This window comes from Oncorhynchus kisutch, linkage group LG25, assembly GCF_002021735.2.
Source record: "Oncorhynchus kisutch isolate 150728-3 linkage group LG25, Okis_V2, whole genome shotgun sequence".
In the NCBI taxonomy this organism is placed as follows: domain Eukaryota; kingdom Metazoa; phylum Chordata; class Actinopteri; order Salmoniformes; family Salmonidae; genus Oncorhynchus; species Oncorhynchus kisutch.
In genome coordinates, this window is record NC_034198.2 from 30,972,133 (window position 1) to 30,995,807 (window position 23,675).

The 23,675-nt window shown below is 42.3% G+C and overlaps 1 protein-coding gene across 2 annotated transcripts; it reads left to right on the forward strand.

The window, feature by feature from the left end:
• The first annotated feature begins 2,282 nt into the window (after positions 1-2,282).
• Positions 2,283-23,640, forward strand: agpat4 (1-acylglycerol-3-phosphate O-acyltransferase 4 (lysophosphatidic acid acyltransferase, delta)). 2 transcript variants are annotated; one of them, XM_031804759.1, is made up of 9 exons: positions 2,283-2,382; positions 8,069-8,246; positions 16,839-17,101; positions 17,208-17,369; positions 17,712-17,865; positions 20,642-20,744; positions 20,961-21,036; positions 22,265-22,463; positions 23,023-23,640. In XM_031804759.1, exons 2-9 carry the CDS (start codon positions 8,069-8,071, stop codon positions 23,103-23,105), a joined length of 1,218 nt encoding a protein of 405 aa, XP_031660619.1. In that variant the 5' UTR covers positions 2,283-2,382; the 3' UTR covers positions 23,106-23,640. The 2 variants fall into 2 exon arrangements, with proteins under 2 accessions (XP_031660619.1, XP_020316726.1); XM_020461137.2 differs by having other exon boundaries at positions 16,839-17,008.
• Positions 23,641-23,675: the final 35 nt, after the last annotated feature.

The window sequence follows — 23,675 nt, forward strand, 5'->3', positions numbered from 1 at the left end:
GTCAAAGGTCCGCGGCTGGTCTGTGTAAAATTGTGGGATTATAGTGGATACAGCTTTATAGCAGTGAATGCCATCTATTCATTTACTGTCAAAGTATTTCTAAGTAGGAGTTATATCATCCAGGGAAACCAATTCCTCTCACTTTATAATAGAACACTCACATTGTTTCTGCCTGACTGTGGCTCTTTACCTGAATTGTTCTTGTAATCACAACATAACTACTTATTTTGCTCAAATAGAGATAGATTTCAATTGTGTTTTCTTTGAAAAGATGGGCCTGTCTGACATGAAAAATAGATTAAGAGGAAAGGATCCACAGACACAGAGGCTGATTATCTTTCTGCACATCTCTTTATTTACAATGCTGGTTGCCATGGTTAACAAAAATGCAGGACATTGAATGCTACCTGAATTAACTCAGAAAAGGGACATAAGTAGGTCTACAGTATCACAGTGAGGTTAAGCAGGTGTTGTTCCAACATCTAGTGGAAAGCCTTCCCAGAAGAGTGGAGGCTGTTATAGCAGCAAATGGGGAACCAACTCCATATTAACGCCCATAATTTTGTAATGAGATGTTCGACGAGCAGGTGTCCACATAAATTTGTCCATGTGGTGTAAGTAGTCCCACAGTTTCACAGCGGGTCAAACAGGTGTGTGTGTGTGTTAGTCAGATTATCCAGTGTCCACAGTGCATGTGGTGTACTATGGTCTTAGTCATGCTCTCACTAACCTTTCCTTCCCGGAGGGCCTGAGGCTCTTGGAACAGGCCTGATGCTCTTGGAACTTGACTGAGGACACCCTGGCATGACACCTGGACTTGCCTGGCCCAATCTCACCTGGCTTCCATCTATCTGCCAGTTACTTTAAAGTCCATAATTAACCTATGCGGCTCTGGATCCATTGTCTTACTTACTACTGCAACAACTTGTGTCAATTATTTGCCCATAAGGCTCTGGTCAAATGTAGTGCATTAGTTGTGGGGAATAAAGTGCCCTTTGAAATGTATTCTGCCTGTTGAGCCACACCCTGCCTATTGGAAATAATTTCTCCATCTCATTCCAGTTAATCAAACGAAGATGAGATGCTGTGACTATGATTGATGTAGTAAATTACTTGTCAATGACTTTATAAACTTCCTTTATTGTGTATGTGTGTCCCTTTTGAAGGTTTAATAAAACCTTAATTCCATATTTTCATTAATGTAATATTCAACAGACTGAAGAGTCATGTACCAATGAGATGACTTAGTTGCATTGCAGTTGTGTGTGGTGTTGTTGCCATTCAGCATCATCTGGCCTTGGTATCATCTAGCCTTGGTAACTTATAACTGACAAAATACCTCAGCCATAGCAAATCATTGACGAAAGAAGTCACAGTTCCTGTTTGCGCTAATCTTTATTTGACATGCTGTAATATGGAGACACAGAGTGTATAAAAGCATGCATTCAAGAACCTATGGTCAGATGGAGAAGTAGAGAAAGTGCCAGTGGAGGCAGCAACAGGCAGGTAGAAGGGAGCCAGGTGGGCCAGGCCCAACCAGGTGTCAGGCCAGGGTGTCCTCAGTTGCAGTCTAAGTGCCTCAGACCCTCCAGAAGGGTTAGTTAGAGCATGGCTAAGATCATAGTACACCACATGCAATGGGGGTATTGGATAATCAATAGTGTTGCTGTGGACACTGGATAATCTAACACACACCTGTTTAACCTCGCTGTGATACTGTAGACTTACTTATGTTACTTTTCTGAGTCAATTCAGGTAGCATTCAATGTCCTGTGTTTGTGTTAACCATGTCAGCCAGCGTTGTAAATAAAGAAATGTGCAGTGTCTGTGGATCCTTTCCCCTTTAATGCATTTGTCATGTCAGCCAGGCCCATATTTTCAAAGAAACACAATTTATTTCAGTCTCTAGCTGAGAAAATGTAGGCATCTATTGATTCAGTCCTTGTTTCGTTTTCACTTATTGTTACCTGGTAAATAACCAAGAACCATGGAAACCAGATGAACCCAATAATTTAGGTAGCCTAGTAAATGATGCGCCCCATGGGTATGTTCTATTGGGAACTGTCTGGGAGTCGTTTCCTGTTTACTACTCAAATATATTTTACTTAATAAGTCTAAAACGAAATGAACTGCAATACACTGGTCTGAAATATATTAGCATAACTAGGCTACACAGAACAAAAGCGGACCCATTGTAAATTGAGTATTTTTTGTATCCCAGTGCAACATGCCTAGCTCTGCCCACTGGGGCGTGGCTTACCGAGCACTCTTTGAAATGAGCGCTCGCAACGCCGTATTCCAACTGATCGAGTTATCTCACCACACCGGTAGTATCTGGGCCGCGTTATCGCCACAAAAGAACCAAAGCCTGGGACAAGTAAGGTAACACACTTTTATTCATGTAATCTAAACGTCTGTTTTTTTCACACTGTCTTATTATTAGGTTACTCCTGAATGTTCTTATTTTTCGTATACTACAAATAGTATACATATAGTTACTTGGTCAGAATATTGATTATAAATTAAAACCTAGTTTGTTAGATTTCAATCAATGAAAAAAGCTTTGTGATTTTGAACTATATTAACTTAGTGTTATCATAACCAAAAATAACCTATTGGGGAGACTCAAATATGTTGGCTGTCGTTTTAAATGATATTTTTTCTAAATAATTTTGCTCTTATGGAATGCCATTCATTGAGCACTTCAGATAGAAACGAAGTGCTATTTGGAATCAGAAGATGTCATGGGATGCATTTGCTTAGAATGAGAATGAGAAACAATTTTCCTCTCCTGTCCTGACATTTCCTCAAAAGCATAGCTGAGATTTGACAGTCTACTGTACACCAGCACTCCCCTGAGGTAAATTTCTCCATACTAGATTGTATTGTATTGTGGTGCAGTCAGGTAGGGCCAGCCAGGCCAGTCAGCTCTTGGTACACTGTAGTGTTTCCCATGGTGTAACCTAGCAGGGTGTGTCATCAGCATGGTATAATTATCAGATAGCCAGTCAGACAATGTTTACCTGCCAGTACAGTTGTCTGCCTAGAGTTGTGCCCAGTCCTGTTGGGAAGTTGGCTGGTGGAAGACAGTTAGATTAGATTAGAGTTGTTCCACCTCAAAGAGCACAAGAAATAGGATTTCAACACCCACTATCTCAGATAGTTCTGACGTTGTTTCTGTAGTTCCTAACAGATACGATTAGCATTTTTGAAATTTTATTTCGTTGAAATATAATTTGATCTCTGAGAAATTAAGATATTTGATTGCACCAAATATCTTAAATTGGTCATTTTAATTTATCGGATTCAGATAATATTCAATAAATATAGTACTCAACATCCCATTTGAACCAAACTTCTTCCTACCAATGAGTAAGACATGAGGAATAAATAAAAAATGGTCAAAAGCCACCCACGGACCACCCACACCCCATGCCAATCCCACCCCAACAACCAGTACACAGTATCAGTTCTCTATGTTTAACAAGTAGAATGAAGCTGTAGCTTTGAGTGTTGCTTCTCCATACTATGAAATGTATTCACTGTGTATCTGGTGGTGTTTCATTCTCTCTCCTCTTCAGAGGAATTACTAATTGAAGTCGCTTGCATTAGTTACCATAGAGTTGTGTGAAAGTACCAGGTTTTGACCACTAGAACAAGTCAAATCAAATTCTATTTGTCACAAGTGCCGAATACAACATGGTTACTTACACGACCTTAACCAACAATGCAGTATTTTTTTTAAAGTAAGAAAAAATGTTTATGCAGCTGTTCCTGCAATACCACCACACTCTTTTATCCATTTTGCTGTTGTCTTGTGTTTATTAAATAGATCACATTTTCCTTTGTAACTTTGGGTTGAAAACCAATAGATTTGGCTCATTATGAAAATAAATTGTGTGGTCATCTTCACAATTCAAGCCAGTCCTTTTATAAAAGCTGTTCAGTTAATAGGAGGTTCAACACCTGAGGAAGTGGAAACTCAGAACACATTAGATTGCTAACTTTAAATACAATACCCACTGCTAGTAGCCATGTATTCATCCAACAGTAAATGTCAGTAATGTCCTAAAACAGACTTTGACAGTAGACTACTACCCATGATACCTATAGGCCTATGCCCTCGCAATGGCCGATGCGCATTTTGCGCACGCAAAGCTCCATATCTCCAAGCCATATCAAATATCTTGCTTGTAAAATAGTTGCTATTGAGTTGAATATTGAGAGTTGAGAAATCCAAATTATATCTAATAGAAAGCTGAGACCCTCCTCTCTAAGACCTGTTTAAAAAAAAAAAAACATACAGTATATAGACAAAAACAATAAACAACTTAACATAGCATGCTAGCAGACTTAGCATGCTAGCAGACAATAGACTTCCAGTCATTGTGCTAATGCTAGCTAGCATTGGCTCAAGAAACTACCTCTAACTTGCTTCTTTTTATTATTTTTTACAACAAACAAAAAAGATACATGGACAAAAAACAGTAACAACTTAACATTACATACATTTCCACAAACATTAATGACATCACACTTGCTCAGACCCACATGTTCCCACTGTATCCACACCCATTCTTTCTAATACTTGTAAGACTCTTCCCCATATGATTTCAAATTGTGTTATGTTGTTTTTGTCTGTAGAAAGATTATTATTAGATTCAATATTTAAATAATAAAGAATATGATTATTCTATTCTCTTAAGTTTGGAGTATCATTTGGCTTCCAGTATTTAAGTAATAGCTTCTTCAATATATGTGTTGAAAAGAATATTGTCCAACCCTTTGTGTATCTCAATGCACCCCCATTAGCCATGTGTTTAAATATGCGGATAGACGGATTAAAAGTACATTTACATTGTAAAACTTCTGACAGTTTTCTAACACTCCCAGAAGACATGAATTATTGAGTCATTGTGAGTTTTCCACTTAAGACATGACATTGCTGTTTTGCTGTAGACTTTGTGATTGTTGTCTCTTGTATAATACATTAGTTTATACTGGATTAAGAATACATTTTCTTTACCTGTAATTTTGTGCGTTATGTTCTAACACTCTCTCCATCTTGTGCCAATATCAGTTCCAAAGCTGTGTTTTTCGCACTTTTTGCATTTTGAAACGTTATAGCCTACAATCAGAACACATTTTTCTCTTGAGTTCATGGGGGGAGAGGAGAGTGGCTCACTTAATCCAGCAGCAGGCTCCAGTAAGGGCACAGGGGCTGGGCAGACACTTTGATTACAGGAATCAGGAGGATAATGCACTTTACTCTTTGACCAAATCATGGTTTTCAGAACAATAGGAAGTTTTAAGTGAGGTGACAAATTAAAATATGCTTTTTCTACATTTATAGGCACCATTTCCATTTTTTAATATACATGATCTTAGCTGTCTAACTGATGACAGACATGGAGCAGGTCTCTTTGCTGATGTCGAGTTTGACTTTGAATGTGAGTTTGCATGACCTCAGCTCATCAGAAAACCAGGCCGGCCCATCTTGATAGGTGGCTGGTTGTTGCCCACAGAGAAATTGCACACGTAAGGTAACACAAAAAATAAATAATGGGCTTCTGGCCATGTCACCTTTTTTTATTTGTTTACTTTTAGATAAAATTATATTTTTGTGTGTCAATTTCAAGCAGCCCAACCAACAAAAAATGGTCCAGCCCATCAAGGCATTTGCCAGATGGCAAATCTGCCACTGGACCTTTATGGATTGTGGTGACAGGCCTACATGTCTCCTTTTAGATCAGTACAGTCTTTCTTTCGTAGACCTCAATGACTTCTATTCAGCCAAGATGGAGGAAGGGAGAGAGATCAAGAAGTGGAATAAAAGGAGCTTTATTTTTCAGCAGCTCTTTGGAGGGCAGTGAGCGCTTCACTGTGTCAGTCAGGGTCAGGATAACACAACTCTGCCAACTGTTGTGGAGCGAGGATGGGGTGACCTTTGCCCCATTAACCATCCAGTGACTAGCTTTTGTAATTCACCTTCTGAAATATTGAACTTCAACTATTTGAAGTGGTCAGTGAGACTAAATACTGTGAATAAAATAACATTTGAACTTCCTCAACTGGTTGTCTGGGTGGTTGGTTCTCCTACCTCTGGGGAATTTGAGACCACATATCCACAGGTAGGCCTAAGTATTATTAGACAGACCTTTCAAAACTCTGGTGCATTCACATTTCTGTCACCTGAAGCATGCGCACATGATGTAAATACATGCAAGCTATGCATGCATAGTAGTTGAGCAAGGGGGATCTATAGTGTAACTTCCAGTCATCAGTATCTCATTAATGTGTATCCTTGAGACTTGTCTGTCCAACCTGGTCTCAGAGCATTTAGTATTATTCTGTACGTAAATACGGAACACTCCATTTAGTATGATATGTTACATTTTGTCGGGTATGTATTTAGTTGTGGATGTCCATCACCAATTTTGTTTGTTAGGGGGTTAAGTTTAGGAGTTAGGTTAAATGTTAACGTCAGCTTGACAAAGGAGCTGATCGGGGACTACAGGAAACAGAGGGCTGAGTATGCCCCCATTCACATAGTTGAGATGGTTGAGAGATTGAAGTTCCAGGGTGTCTACATCACTTAATTAATTAATTTTTATTTACCCTTTAATTAACTAGGCAAGTCAGTGAAGAACAAATTATTATTTACAATGACAGCCTACCCAGGCCAAGCCCTAATCCGGACAACGCTGGGCCAATTGTACGCCGCCCAATCACGATTGGTTGTGATACAGCTTGGAATGGACACCTCTAGCACTGAGATGAAGTGCCTTAGACCGTTGCACCACTCAGGAGGCCACTAAAGACCCATCATGGTCCAAACACACCCACAATCGTGAAGAGGGCACAACAATGCCTCTTCTCCCTCAGGAGGCTGAAACAAAAAGATTTGGCATGGGCCCTCAGATCCTCAAAATGTTCTACAGCTGCACCATTGAGAGCATCTTGACTGTCTGCACCATCGCTTGATATGGCAATTGCTCGGCATCCGGCCGCAAGGTACTACAGAGGGTAGTAGTGCGTACGGCCCACTACATCACTGGGGCTGAGCTCCCAGTGATTGGAGCACGCATCAGCAACCACTGCTAATGAAGTCACTGAAACTCTTTAAAAAGAGTTGCAGTCTGTTTTGGAATGGGTGGCCAGTAATAAACTGGTCCTGAACATCTCTAAAACTAAGAGCATTCATTGTACTGTATTTGGTACAAATCAATCCCAAAGTTCAAGAGCTCATCTGAATCTGGTAATGAATGGTGTGGCTGTTGAACAAGTTGAGGAGACTAAATAACTTGGCATTACCTTAGATTGTAAACTGCCATGGTCAAAACATATAGATTCAATGGTAGTAAAGGTGGGGAGATGTCTGTCCATAATAAAGAGATGCTCTGCTTTTTTGACACCACACTCCAAAAAGCAAGTCGGTAGGTTTTAGTTTGATCTTATCTTGATTATTGTTCAGTCGTGTGGTTGAGTGCTGCAAGGAAAGACCTAGTTAAGCTGCAGCTGGCCCAAAACAGAGAGACTGACTGCATCACTTCTTCTATAAGAATCATTAATGTGTGGAAAATAGTCAACATACACAGCTCTGACACACACACTTACCCCACCAGACATGCCACCAGGTGTCTGTTCACAGTCCCCAAATCCAGAACAAATTCAAGAAAGCGTACAGTATAATATAGAGCCATTATTGCATGGAACTCGGTTCCATCTCCTATTGCTCAAGTGAACTGCAAACCTGGTTTCAAAAAACAAATAAAGCAACACCTCACGGCACAACGCCTCTCACCTATTTGACCTAGATAGTTTGTGTGTATGTATTGATATGTAGGCTACGTGGTGCCTTTAAAACAAAAATGGATGGAGTTCTTTCCTTTAGCTGTTCTTGTCTATTAATGTTCTATATGATGTCATGTTTTGTGTGGAACCCAGTTAATGGGGATCCTAATAAAATACCAAATACCTCCGATCCCCTCCCCTGAATTCATTCAGTTGTACAACTGACTAGGCATCCCCCTTTCCTCTTCCCTTCCTCCCCACTTCTCTCCTCTAGATGGGTCTGGTACAGTGGTTGAAGGGCCAGTTCTTGTGTCATCTGGTCATCTGCTATGGGTTCTTTGTCAGCGGTCTCCTGATCAACCTATTACAGATCTGCACTCTGCCCCTCTGGCCAATCAACAAGCAGCTGGCCAGGAGGATCAACTGTAAACTGGGATACTCCCTCACCAGCCGTGAGTAGGATCTATTCTACTGTTCTTTACTTCCACTGTTCTTTACTTCTACTGCAGGCCTTCTCTTGGCCTGAAATACAAACCCAATATCGCTCTTTCCCTATTGTTTCACTTCACTGATTTAAAGGGTAAATCTCAGGCTCAGACACGAGGTATGTGGCAGGAATCCCAACCAATCACAGATTATAAAGGGAAAGCCAGCCACGTTGCAGACACTGACGCCTCACTTCCGAACAAACTAAACACCTTTGCCCTCGTCAAGGAAAAAACGGAGCCGCGGAAGTGGGCCACCAGCTCTAACGAGGACAGTGAGCTCTCGTTCTCCGTGGCCGACGTGAGTAAGACATTTAAGCGTGTTAACCATTGCAAGGCTGCCGGCCCAGACGGCATCCCAAGCCGCGTTCTCAGAGCATGTGTAGACCAGCTGGCTGGGTTGTTTACGGATATATTAAATATCTTCCTATCCCAGTCTGTTGTACCAGCTTGCTTCAATATGTCCACCATTGTTCCTTTACTCAAGAGAGCAAAAGTAACTGAACTAAATGACTATTGTTCAGTAGCACTCACTTCTGTCATCATGAAGTGTTTTGACAGGCTAGTTAAGGATCATATCACCTCCACCTTATCCGGCACCCTAGACCACACTACAATTTGCATACCGCCCCAACAGATCCACGGATGTGCACTGTCCTATCCCTTCTGGACAAGAGGAATACCTACGTATGTAAGAATGCTGTTCATTGACTTCAGCTCAGCCTTCAACACCATAGTGCCCTCCAAGCTCATCAATAAGCTCGAGGCCCTGGATCTGAACCCCACCTTGTGCAACTGGGTCCTGGACTTCCTGACCGACCTACCCCAGGTGATGAAGTTTGGCAAAAACACACTGATCCTCAACATGTGGGCCCCACAAGGTTACGTGCTCAGCCCCCTTCTGTACACCGTGTTCATCCATGACTGCATGGCCATGCACATCCCTAACTCCATCATCAAGTTTGCTGACGAAACAAAAGTGGTAGGTCTGATTACCAACAACAAGACCGCCTACAGGGAGGAGGTGAGGGCCCTGGCGGAGTGGTGCCAGGAAAACAACCTCTCCCTCAACGCCAACAAAACAAAGGAGCTGATTGTTGACTTCAGGAGGCAGCAGAGGGAGCACGCCCCCATCCACATTGATGGGGAGAGGGTGAAATGCTTCAAGTTCCTCTGTGTGCACATCACTGACAACCTGAAATGGTCCATCCACACAGACAGTGTGGTGAGAATGCGCAACAGCGCCTCTTCAACCTCAGCAGGGTGAAGAAATTTGGCTTAGCCCCCCAAGCCACAGACTGTTCACCCCGCTACCATCTAGAAGGCAGAGACCATACATGTGTATCAAAGCTGGGACAGAGTCTGAAAAGTCAGCTTCTATCTCCAGGCCATCAGACTGTAAAATAGTCACCTCTAGCTGACCTCCGCCCAGTACCCTGCCCTCAACTTAGTCACTGTTCCTAGCTGGCTACCACCCAATACAATACACTGCACCTTAGAGACTGCTGCCCTAAGTAGTCATTGAACACTGATTTAATAACGGGTGGTATGAGCCATGAATTCTGATACCACAGGTATGATGAAATGTTTAGTTTTGCTGCTCTAATTATGTTGGTAACCAGTTTCTGTTTTGATGTCTTTACTATTATTGCAGACTGATGAGAGAAAAATAAATTACCTGGACTGATGCATTACACACAGACCTATACACAAAGCCCACAGATCACAATACCCTGCTATGTGTGGATAGTATGCATCCTCTTCCCCTCAAGAATGGTCTACCATATAGCCAGTCATGCAGGGTTAAACGAACATGTGGCCACCAGACAGATTTTGACAGCAATGCTAAAAAAATGACAGAAATTGAAAATGAGAGGCTACAAGGACAAAACGTTTGATGCTGCAATGATGAAAATAATTCAAAAACCAAGAGGAATTACTAAACTCAACCAAAGAAGAAAAACAACGCAACCGTCTTTTGTACTAAGTACACCAAGAGTTCGGAGAAAATGAACGCAATCCTGAAAAAGCACTGGCATATTCTACAATGAGACAAAAAAATTGCACACCTCTTCAAGGATCCCCACTGGTGGTCTACTAGGTGTGGTTGCTATATTGGAGATCGCTTGGTGAGATCTGACCTGCCCCCTGAGCCCACTCGGACACTCAAATCAAATCGAAATGTATTTGGACCCATGCCAAATCTTTTCAGTCTCCTGAGGGGGGAAAAGGTTTAGTTGTGCCCTCTTCACGACTGTCTTGGTGTGTTTGGACCATGATAGATCGTTGGTGACGTGGACACCGCGGAACATGAAACTTTCGACCTGCTCCACTACAGCCTCGTTGATGTTTCTTGTAGTCCCCAATCAGCTCCTTTGTCTTGCTCACGTTGAGGGAGAGGTTGTTGTCCTGGCACCAAACTGTCAGTTCTCTGACCTCTTCCTTATAGCCTGTCTCATCGTTGTCGGTGATTATGCCTACCACTGTTAAGCAAACATCATTAAGCAAACTTAATGATGGTGTTGGAGTCGTGTTTGGCCACGCAGTCGTGGGTGAACAGGGAATACAGGAGTGGATTACGTACACACCCCTGAGGGGTGTGTTCAGAGGGAGGTGTTCAGTCCCATGGTCCTTAACTTAGTGATGAGCTTTGTGGGCACTATAGTATTGAACGCTGGGCTGTAGTCCATGAACAGCATTTTCACATAGGTGTTCCTTTTGTCCAGGTGGGAAAGGGTAGTGTGGAGTGCGATTGCATCATCTGTGGATCTGTTGGGGCGGTATGTGAATTGGAGTGGGTCTAGGGTATCTGGGAGGATGCTGTTGATGTGAGCCATGACCAGCCTTTCGAAGCACTTCATGGCTACCGACATGAGTGCTAGGGGGCGGTAATCATTTAGGCATGTTACCTTCGCTTCCTTGGGCACAGGGACTATGGTGGTCTGCTTGAAACATGTAGGTATTACAGACTCAGTTGAAAAGGTTGAAAATGTCAGTGAAGACACTTGCCAGTTGGTCTGCGCATACTTTGAGTACACATCCTGTAATCCAATTGGCCCCACGGCTTTGTGAATGTTGACTGGTTTAAAAGTCTTGCTCACATTGGCTACCGAGAGCATTATCACACAGTCATCCAGAACAGCTGGTGCTCTCGTGCATGCTTCAGTTTTGCTTGGCTCAAAGTGAGCATAAAAGGCATTTAGCTAGTCTGGTAGGCTCGCGTCACTGGGCAGCTCGCAACTGGCTTTCCCTTTGTAGTCTGTAATAGTTTTCAAGCCCTGCCACATCCGACGAGCGTCCGAGCCGGTGTAGTAGGATTCAATCTTAATCCTGTATTGATGCTTTGCTTGTTTGATGGATCATCTGAGGTCATAGCAGGATTTCTTATAGGCATCCGGCTTAGTGTCCCGCTCCTTGAAAGCGGCAGCTCTAGCGTTTAGCTCGATGCGGATGTTGCCTGTAATCCATGGCTTCTGGTTGGGATATGTACGTATGGTCACAGTGGGGATGATGTCGTCGATGCACTTATTGATGAAGCCGATGACTGAGGTGATGTACTCCTTAATGCCATTGGATGAATCCCGGAACATATTCCAGTCTGTGCTAGCAAAACAGTCCTGTAGCGTAGCATTCGCGTCATCCGACCACTTTAGTATTGAGCGAGTCACTGGTACTTCCTGCTTTAGTTTTGGCTTGTAAGCAGGAATCAGGAGGACATATTATGGTCAGATTTGCCCATCTCTGCAGGGGAGAGCTTTGTATGCATCTCTGTGTGTGTGGAGTAAAGATGGTCTAGAGTTTTTTTTTTTTTTTTTCTCTGGTTGCATGTGACATGCTGGTCAAATTTTTTTAAAACTTATATAAGTTTGCCTGCATTAAAGTCCCTGGCCACTAGGAGCGCCGCTTCTGGGTGAGCATTTTCTTTTTTGCTTATGGCCTTATAGAGTTGGTTGAGTGCGATCTTAGTGCAAGCATTGGTCTGTGATGGTAAATAGACGGCTACGTATAATATAGATAGTGTGGTCTACAGCTTATCATAAGGTACTCTACCTCAGGCGACCAATAACTCGAGACTTATTTAGTATTAGACATTGCGCACCAGTTGTTATTGACAAAAAGACACACACCCATCCCTCGTCTTACCAGTCGTAACTTCTCTGTTCTGCAGGTGCATTGAAAACCACTCCAGCTCTATTATCCGTGTCGTCGTTCAGCCACGACTAGGTGTAACATAAGATATTATAGTTCTTAATGTCCCGTTGGTAGGATAATTGTAATTGTGGTCATCCATTTTATTTTCCAACAGTTGCATGTTAGCAAGTAGAATTGATGGCATTGGGAGTTTACTAGCTCGCCTACAGATTCTCAAAAGGCAGCCTGATCTGTGTCCTCTTTTCCTTCATCTTTTCTTCACGCAAATGACGGGTCTCCGGGCCTGTTCCAGTGAAAGCAGTATATCTTTCTCCTCTGACTCATTAAAGGAAAAAGCTTCTTCCAGTTCGTGGTGAGTAATCCCAGTTCTGATGTCCAGAAGTTATTTTCGGCCATAAGAGACGGTAGCAGCAACAATATGTAGAAAATAAGTTAAATACGTTACAAACAACGTTAAAAAAAAGAATAAAATAGCACTTGGTTATGGCCATGTAAAACAGTCAGCCATCCATGTCAGCCATCCTCTTCGGCGCCATCTTACTCTTGACACCCATTCCAAAATGGGAACTACAAATGTGGCTCATGCGCACAGTGCAAAAGCACTTTAAAAACATCCTTCACAGACACTCGCATACAGGTTGATCATCACATACAAGACTAAGGGAAAATCTATCTCATTACCTGTTCATGTGAGAAAGCCTACGTAGGACAAACGAAAGACAATTTAAAAAAATGCATAGTTGAACACCGCAGCTCAGTCAGGTGTAAGAACGTTGACTATCCAGTAGCAGCTCACTTTGTTGAAGCTAACCATCCTATCTCCTCCCTCATACACAGGCATTGAGCATGTTGCTCTACCAAGGAGAGGAGGTAACCAAATCAAATTTACATCAGCTGATATCTCAAAGTGCTGTAGAGAAACCCAGCCTAAAACCCCAAACAGCAAGCAATGCAGGTGTAGAAGCACGGTGGCTAGGAAAAACTCCCTAGAAAGGCCGAAACCTAGAGGGGAACCAGGCTATGAGGGGTGGCCAGTCCTCTTCTGGCTGTGCCGGGTGGAGATTATAACAGAACATGGCCAAGATGTTCATAAATGACCAGCATGGTCAAATAATAATAATCACAGTAGTTGTCGAGGGTGCAACAAGTCAGCACCTCATGAGTAAATGTCAGTTGGCTTTTCATAGCCGATCATTAAAGAGTATCTCTACCGCTCCTGCTGTCTCTAGAGAGTTGAAAACAGCAGGTCTGGGACAGGTAGAACGTCCGGTGAACAGGTCAGGGTTTCATAGCCACAGTCAGAACAGTTGAAACTGGAGCAGCAGCACAGCCAGGTGGATTGGGGACAGCAAGGAGTCATCATGCAGGTAGTCCTGAGGCATGGTCCTAGGGCTCAGGTCCTCCAAGAGAGAGAAAGAAAGAAAGAAAGAGAGCATTAGAAAGAGCATACTTAAATTCACACAGGACACCGGATAAGACAGGAGAAGTACTCCAGATATAACAGGCTGACCCTAGCCCCCGACACAAACTACTGCAGCATAAATACTGGAGGCTGAGATAGAAGGGGTCAGGAGACACTGTGGCTCCATCTGATGATTCCCCCGGACAGGGCCAAACAGGCAGGATATAACCCCACCCACTTTGCCAAAGCACAGCCCCCACACCACTAGAGGGATATCTTCAACCACCAACTTACCATCCTGAGACAAGGCCGAGTATAGCCCACAAAGATCTCCGCCACGGCACAACCCAAGGGGGGGTGCGCCAACCCAGACAGCAAGATCACGTCAGTGACTCAACCCACTCAAGTGACGCGCCCCTCCTAGGGACGGCATGGAAGAGCACCAGTAAGCCAGTGACTCAGCCCCTGTAATAGGGTTAGAGGCAGAGAATCCCAGTAGAGAGAGGGGAACCGGCCAGGCAGAGACAGCAAGGGCAGTTCGTTGCTCCAGAGCCTTTCCGTTCACCTTCCCACTCCTGGGCCAGACTACACTCAATCATATGACCTACTGAAGAGATGAGTCTTCAGTAAAGACTTAAAGGTTGAGACCGAGTCTGCGTCTCTCACATGGGTAGGCAGACCATTCCATACAAATGGTGTTCTATAGGAGAAAGCCTTGCCTCCAGCTGTTTGCTTAGAAATTCTAGGGATAATTAGGAGGCCTGCGTCTTGTGACCGTAGCATGTGAAGGTATGTATGGCAGGACCAAATCGTAAAGATAGGTAGGAGCAAGCCCATGTAATGCTTTGTAGGTTAGCAGTAAAACCTTGAAATCAGCCCCTGCCTTAACAGGAAGCCAGTGTCGGGAGGCTAGCACTGGAGTAATATGATCACATTTTTTGGCTCTAGTCAGGATTCTAGCAGCCGTATTTAGCACCAACTGAAGTTTATTTAGTGCTTTAGCCGGAAAGTAGAGCATTGCAGTAGTCTAACATAGAAGTAACAAAAGCATGGATACATTTTTCTGCATCATTTTTGGACAAAGTTTCTGATTTTTGCAATGTTACGTAGATGGAAAAAAAGCTGTTCTTGAAACAGTCTTGATATTTTCGTCAAAAGAGAGATCAGGGTCCAGAGTAACGCCGAGGTCCTTCACAGTTTTATTTGAGACGACTGTACAACCATCAAGATTAATTGTCAGGTTCAACAGAAGATCTCTTTGTTTCTTGGGACCTAGAACAGCATCTCTGTTGACATTGAGATCCTGCTACTACAAAGGGAGGCTTACTGAATATCTTGTCTAAAAACATTGACCCCTATTGGTAGAATATTCACTGATCTCAGGCCACAATTATCTCTTTGAATAGGTCTTATAAATGGTTATATTCTTTCTACAGTTTATCAGCATACTCCCAAAAATGTTCCCCCAGTTGATGATGCTTATGGTTGAACCAAAAGATCACATCTAACAATTGTTTTTTAATGAAATAGGAAACTTAAATATAAAATGTGAAACTGTATTAAACAATAATGTTTAGGCCTCCCGGGTGGCGCAGTGGTTAAGGGCGCTGTATTGCTGCGCCAGCTGTGCCACCAGAGACTCTGGGTTCGCGCCCAGGCTCTGTCGTAACCGGCCGCTACCAGGAGGTCTGTGGGGCGGCGCACAATTGGCCTAGCGTCGTCTGGGTTAGGGAGGATTTGGCCGGTAGGGATATCCTTGTCTCACCGCGGCCCCTGTGGCGGGCTGGGCACAGTGCGCGCTAACCAAGGTTGCCAGGTGCATGGTGTTTCCTCTGAAACATTGGTGGGTCTGCATTCAGGGTTGGATGTGCGCTGTGTTAAGAAGCAGTGTGGCTTGGTTGGGTTGTGTATCGGAGGACGCATGCCTTTCAACCTTCGTCTCTCCCGAGCCCGTACGGGAGTTGTAGCGATGAGACAAGATAGTAGCTACTAAAAAACAATTGGATATCACGAAATTAGGGAGATTTTTTTAAATCTATGTTGATGCTAATATTATTTGCAGAAATTCAATTGTGTCTATGTATATGTATACGATATCACACAATTGAATTTCTGCAAATAATATTAGCATCAACATAGATAATTAGTTGTTTTTTTTTACCCCTTTTTCTCCCTAATTTCGTGGTATCCAATTGTTTTTTTTAGTAGCTACTATCTTGTTACATCTCGCTACAACTCCCGTACGGGCTCGGGAGAGACGAAGGTTGAAAGGCATGACAAACTGTTTTTTTTTTTTTAACAGTTTCACTCAATTAATTCTAATTCCCTTAATAATTATGACACACCCCTCACTATTGTCACTATTTGTCTACACAATCTGGTTCAAGCATTCATGACATTACCCCGAAGGCACAGTGATGCGGAAACATTGGTGATTTACCTAATAAATTACAGGGAGTTTATATATAGTGTGTGCAACTCTGTTTTTATAGCTTGGAGCTATACATTTTTTTTTTACACCTGCAAAATATGTGTACGCCACCAATAAAATTGGATTTCATCTGCAGTTCAAACAAAAACAAAGTGGGCACCCCACCATTGTTTTGGTAAAAAGCTGAGGGATGGCAGTTCATGACCATCCATGAAATCAAAATTATAGTTTCAACCATCTTTTGAGGATATACTGTTTGTTTCCAATTGCATTGTTTACAGAGTAAAAAAAAAGTGGATATTTTGGATTTTGGTGGGGATCGACAGTTGAACTAAGCCCGAGGTATTTATGTTATATTCTTCAAGAATCAATGGGTATGTATCACCCATTTAAAAGTTGTAAAAAATTGTACCAACTGCAGATTGCCCCTTTAAGTGCACTGATGCTGCAGGAGGGCTATGCTCTCTAACATTGTGCAATAACTGCAATGCAAAGTCACTGTACCCGCTGACAGTGGTATATATTATATATTATTATTTACACTTTTCTCTGTTATGCTACGTGTATTCCTCAGAATCTGTGGCTCTCTTAGAGTGGTGGTCTGGCACTGAAGTCACGCTCTACACAGACCCAGAGAACTACCAACTCTACGGTAAAGAGAATGCCATCGTCGTCCTCAACCACAACTTTGAAATAGACTTTCTGTGTGGCTGGACCTTCTGTGAACGATTCGGGGTCCTTGGGGTAAGAGAACAGGGCGCTTTCTCGATTAATCGATCTCAGATTCCTTGCATTCTCTCTCCATGGATCTTCTCATCCAATACTGTTGAGAAGGAGGTGAGGAAGGTGGGAAGCAAGGAATTGCTTGAGAAAAGACCCAGATTTTCTGAAGTTCTTTGATGCCCTCTGTACTCAAACACATGAACAATCTTTCCCTTTCCAGGCCTCCAAATGTTTAGCCAAGAAAGAGTTGTCGTACCTGCCTGTGATTGGCTGGATGTGGTACTTCCTGGAGATGGTGTTTATTAAGAGGAAGTGGGAGGAAGATAAGAGCAACTTTGTCCAGAGTCTTCAGAACCTACGGGATTACCCTGAGAACTTCTGGGTGAGCAATCAATCAACCAACCAACTAGTAAAGTAATTAATCAATCAGTCAATCAGTAATGACACTTAATAGTCAAGTTGATTAAGACATGTATAGTTCATGAGAGGATGTGATGTCTTTTTAAATTCCTTATTCCAGCTTTCTTCACAACTAACATGAGTATGCAGTTTGGTTGTTCTAAAAGATTGCATTGATTGACACAATCAATAGTATGTCATGAGTCTAGGAAGGATAATAATGTGAGAATATAATGATACTCACCTTGTAAACATGAGCATGCAGGTTCATTGGTAAATCTAAACACAGTTTTGATGCTACAGTGAATCTCTAATTATGTGCCAGTTCTTGCTCCACTGTGAGGGAACACGCTTCACAGAGGAGAAGCATCGGGTCAGTATGGAGGTGGCAGAGAAGAAAAGCCTGCCCAAACTCAAACACCACCTCCTGCCCAGGACCAAGGGTTTCTGGGTAGCCGTCCAGAACCTCAGGGGGACAGGTGCGGAACCCTGTAGAGCTCCAGAATGACCAAACGCTACACGTCAAACTCATGAGCAGAGTTGGGGAATGACTAATTACATGTAATCTGATTACATTAAAAACTGTAATCAGTTAGGGTTCCAACAAAAATATTGTTATCAGATACTTAAAAAAAAACTGGATTACTTCTTGGATTACTGTTAAAATCCGCAAGGATGTTAGTGAAAAAATGAATTGACAACTTTCTGTTTTCTCAATGATATTCAATTCAGAATTTTAAAAAGGTGCAAGTTTAAGTTTGTTCCACCTGGGTGAGTCTGACCACAAGTCAGAGACCACTATGATGACACACCATATGTGTTTGGTGGATCCTTTTTGTCTTCTTTGAATGGAAAGTAATCCAAAAGTAACTGAAAGTAATCAGATTGTTACTGGTTGCAATTTTGGACAGGTAACTGATTAAATTTAGAAAAGTAACACTACAGCGGAGTATTAGGGCCAAGTGAAGAGAAAAAATAAATAAGTGATGGGTGGTGGTACTGGTTTGCACAGATAGTATTTTAAAAACTTGAAATACTTTCACAATAACGTTTAAATACATTTTCGGGAATATTCAAAATACAATTTTGTCAATATTTTAATTAGAAAGTAGCAATATTTTGAGAATAAGGGGCAATATTTAGAGAATAAAGTCGCAGTTGTATATGGTTATTAATTGCATGCCTTCCTGGCTCCCTGTTGCTGTGCGCACCACCGTTGAAGGAAATCCTTGCTCTTTTAGAACATAATAACCACATTATTATAAGTATTAGAACCTGGAAGAGGTTGTGCCATGGTGGCGTGCACAGCAACAGGGAGCAAGGCAGACATGCAGTTAACCAAATCCCTACTATAATCTACTACTATGATCCCCTACTATAATATACAGTCGTGGCCAAAAGTTTTGAGAATGACACAAATATTAATTTTCACAAAGTCTGCTGCCTCAGTTTGTATGATGGCAATTTGCATATACTCCAAAATGTTATGAAGAGTGATCAGATGAATTGCAAAGTCCCTCTTTGCCATGCAAATGAACTGAATCCCCCAAAAACATTTCCACTGCATTTCAGCCCTGCCACAAAAAGACCAGCTGACATGTCAGTGATTTTCTCGTTAACACAGGTGTGAGTGTTGATGAGTACAAGGCTGGAGATCACTCTGTCATGCTGATTGAGTTCGGATAACAGACTGGAAGCTTCAAAAGGAGGGTGGTGCTTGGAATCATTGTTCTTCCTCTGTCAACCATGGTTACCCCCAAGGAAACACGTGCCGTCATCATTGCTTTGCACAAAAAGGGCTTCACAGGCAAGGATATTGCTGCCAGTAGGCTTCAGGGCGCCCAAGAAAGTCTAGCAAGCTCCAGGACCGTGTCCTCAAGTTGATTCAACTGCGGGATCCGGGCATCACCAGTACAGAGCTTGCTCAGGAATGGCAGCAGGCAGGTGTGAGTGCATCTGCACACACAGTGAGGCAAAGACTTTTGGAGGATGGCCTGGTGCCAAGAAGGGCAGCAAAGAAGCCACTTCTCTCCAGGAAAAACCTCAGGGGCAGACTGATATTCTGCAAAAGGTACAGGGATTGGACTGCTGAGGACTGGGGTAATGTCATTTTCTCTGATGAATCCCCTTTCCGATTGTTTGGGGCATTCGGAAAAAAGCTTGTCCGGAGAAGACAAGGTGAGCGCTAACACAGTCCTGTGTCATGCCAACAGTAAAGCATCCTGAGACCATTCATGTGTGGGGTTGCTTCTCAGCCAAGGGAGTGGGCTCACTCACTGCCTAAGAACACAGCCATGAATACAGAATGGTACCAACACATCCTCCAAAAGCAACTTCTCCCAACCATCCAGGAACATTTTGGCGACGAACAATGCCTGATTGAGCACATTGCCATAAGGCAAAAGTGATAACTAAGTGGCTCGGGGAAAAAACATCGATATTTTGGGTCCATGGCCAGGAAACTCCCCAGACCTTAATCCCAGCATGCCAGGGCGGAATGCAGAGGTCTTGAAAAAGAAGGGTCAACACTGCAAATATTGACTCTTTGCATCAACTTCATGTAATTGTCAATAAAAGCCTTTGACACTTATGCTTGTAATTATACTTCAGTATTCCATAGTAACATCTGACAAACATATCTAAAGACACTGAAGCAGCAAACTTTGTGGAAATTAATATTTGTCATTCTCAAAACTACGACTGTACTACTATAATCTACTACTATAATATGGAAATATAACTGCAATATTATTAACTTTATTTAAAAAAATTGGCTTTATTCTTTAAATATTGCCAATTTATTCTCAAATGATCGCCGCTTTATTCTCGAAATATTGCTACTTAAGTACTATCCGTGCAATTACCACCACAAGCAAAAAAATAAATATCTTCACTTGGCCCTAATGTGGGGGCGGCAGGTAGTCTACTGGTTAAGAGAGTTGGACCAGTAACCGAAAGGTTGCTGGTTTGAATCCCAGAGCCAGAAAGGTGTGAACATCTGATGTTCTGCCCTTGAACAAGGCAGTTAACCTGCAGCAGCAACTGACCCCCGGGTGCCGATAATGTGGACATTGATTATGGCAGCCCCCCGCACCTCTCTGATTCAGAGACACATTTCGGTTGAATGCATTCAGTTGTGCAACTGACTAGGTTAATACTCTTCCGTACAACCCTGCTCATGAGTGAATATCTAAGTATTATTTGTTTATATTTGTTTATATATTTTTTAAAATATATTCTCTGTTACCCCTTTAGTTGCTGCTGTGTACTGTTGTACATTAAATTTCAGAAACAACGAAACGCCAACCTTGTGGGGGGTTCTCAATGGGGAAAAGTATCATCCAGATTTATATGTAAGGTATGGATAATATGAATTCTTTTAAACCTGCAATTTCTATCACAAGTTGGGCAAGTGCTATGAGTGGGACCTGGAAGGGCCAATGGTTAGAGGCATAACTTACTGATCTCAAAGCCCACATATTGTCTTATTGAACTGTTTGTTTTTACTGGACCATAAAGTTATTTTGAATTGGACAGCTAAAATAAATGTTTCCTTCTACATTTCTGTCTCAAGGAGAATCCCACTGGAGTCCATACCAGAGGATGAGGCTGAGTGTTCTGCCTGGCTTCATAAACTCTACCAGGAAAAGGTGGTGTTCTTATTGGGGAAAGGGATTACAATTCACTAACTATTGGTACAAGGTGCAGTTTGCATCTATTTGTTCATTAAGGGATACAACAAAGGACAAAGTTAAACTCTCTTAATTTATACTTTATCTTCATGTCAGTACCTACTCTTCACCCTTAAATTATAACTTTGTTCTGTCGCCTATGTTTAATTCAAACATTACACCGATCACTTGCATAATCCGACCCGTATGTACATTAACTGATGAAAAATGGCCCTTTGGCCCCTGTTAGATTCATTTGGATTTGATTATTATAGAGTCATGCGTCTTTAACGATGCCCAGCCCAAATGGATAAGATTAGATGGTGCTTTGTCTGTTAGTCACAGATGTGTACTACGTACAGACATTCCCACTCCTGTTGAGCAGTTAGCAGGTGGAACTGAGTGAGTTTCCAATACTACAGTACATTGTACAGGGAATTATCACCCTTTTACACAGGCAACCCAATTATGGGCAAATTATCTGACTTGTCAAAGATCAGAATTGGGCTGACTTTGTAAACACAGCTATAGTCATATTCACAGTACTCATGCTTTGAACAGGTTGCCACTGCAGTTGTCTGCATTGAATGATTGTGGTAATTCTATAAGAAGTTCCTATTAAACAAGACTATTGGAACTAAGACAGTTTGTCCTGGTTCTAGTGTGAGTAGGTAGTCAACCTTTATGGATAGTGGTGACAGGCCTACATGTCTCCTTTTGGATCAGTAGTCGTTCCCTTGTAGACCTCAAAGACTTCTATTCATCTAGGAGGGAGAGATGAAGTGGAATGAAAGGGTTGCTTTATTAGCAGCCTGCTCTTTGGAAGACCGCAAGCACCAAGGACAAAGCTGAAACTCTCACTTACAATATCTTAATGTCAGTACCTACTCTTCACCCTTACATTGTTGTTCTGTCCCCAATGTTTAATTCACAAACATGGCACCAAACACTTTCATCAATCACTTGCACAATCTGACCCGTTTGTACAGTAACTGATGTAAAATTGCCCTGGTTAGATGAAATTAGATTAGATAGTACTTAATTGCACTGTTAGAGATCCACTACAAAAATACATGATATATATACAAGATCAGAGACCTACAGTTCATAAAACACACCCCTCCCGACCTACTTTTTTTATGGTCATGGCTGTTGTCTATGCTCCTGTTTGTAAGATAATTGATGTGGTCATGTATTGTTGTTCCAGGACAAGTTCCAGGAGGACTACAGCCAGACAGGGTGTTTCCCAGGCCCCAAAGTTACCCCACCACGCAGGCCCTGGGCCCTGATCAACTGGCTGGGCTGGACCTGCCTTCTCCTATACCCCCTCTGCCTCCTCCTGGTCCAGCTGGTCAACTCTGGGTCTATTCTCACCATCATGGCCACAGTGGCTTTCTGCGCTGCAGGTGGGTGTTATTGGAATATTTGATCAACTAGTGGCCCCCGAGACAAATGTGTTACAAAAGTCACCAACCAGGATAACCTTGGCGATAAGGGTCTCGATTCAATCCGTGCCACGAAAGATCTGCGTTGTAGTGTGATTGACATTTTAAAAGGTAATTTACGGTTGGACCATCATATGTAGTGTTTACCTTGAATGCAGTCACGTTGCCTTTAAATTGCACTACAATAGATGTTCCGTGTTACAGATTGAATTGATCCCAAGGTGTACTTATTTGTACCTTCTCCCTAAACTTAGCTATTAACCATCAAATATTTGGACAAAGATTCAAAAGGCAACAACCAAGTCTGATACTGATCAAGAGCTTGTTCCTTACTCTTGGAAAGTAGTAAATTATAATATTGCATGCCTTGTCATGAGCATGTCTGTAAATGCATTGGTACTAGCCCTTATCTCATGAATAATTCCATTGACAAACATCTACACTGGATGCTGTAACCACAAAGATGTCATATGGCCCTCAGCATACAGTATGTTCAAGTCACTTTCTTCTCTATTCTCAGTGTCATTTGGTGTGCGCTGGATGATTGGACAGACAGAGATTAAGAGAAGCTCCAGCTATGGGGTCCCACTGAACAACAAATGAGGGGATGACCTTTTTAAAACTTCAATTTACAATTGCAAGATTTCTTGCCAGCACCAGAGCGTCACTCACATTACTAATCTGAGAACTACAGCACAGTTCACCTCAAACAAATGAGAATTCATCCCAAGAAATACTTGGTAACTCGTCAGGGAAAGCTTTGAAGTCAATTCAAGCAGGACGGTTGACTGGTGCTGAAGTCTTGAGGACACACCTGTCTGCTAATGGCAGTCTCATGTGGCCGTCTTCATCTTGTCGATACATGGGAATGTACTGAACCTATACAAAGCACAGATACGTTCAGGGCATGCATCCAGCATCTTTGTTGTTCAAGATGTATGACTAAAATTGGCACTGTTGTGACTTTGTTAAATGCACTTTTATTAGTTGTGATTTGATATGAATGGACTCAATTGACAATGTTTATTTGCAATAAAATAAAGACCAAAGAACGAAAGCTGTAAAACGCACCAGAGACCACTTTAGCTTGATGCAGTGTGTATGTACAATCCATTCTATAAAGATCCTGTTATCATTACAATGCCATGTTTGATTAATCTAACCTTGACACAC

Coding starts and splice junctions, on each gene's coding strand:
- agpat4 (XM_031804759.1), top strand. CDS start 8,069: ATGGGTCTGGTACAGTGGTTGAAGGGCCAGTTCTTGTGTCATCTGGTC. Junction 17,102..17,207: donor CCAATACTGTTGAGAAGGAG/GTGAGGAAGGTG, acceptor TTCCCTTTCCAG/GCCTCCAAATGTTTAGCCAA. Junction 20,745..20,960: donor CATCCAGATTTATATGTAAG/GTATGGATAATA, acceptor TTCTGTCTCAAG/GAGAATCCCACTGGAGTCCA.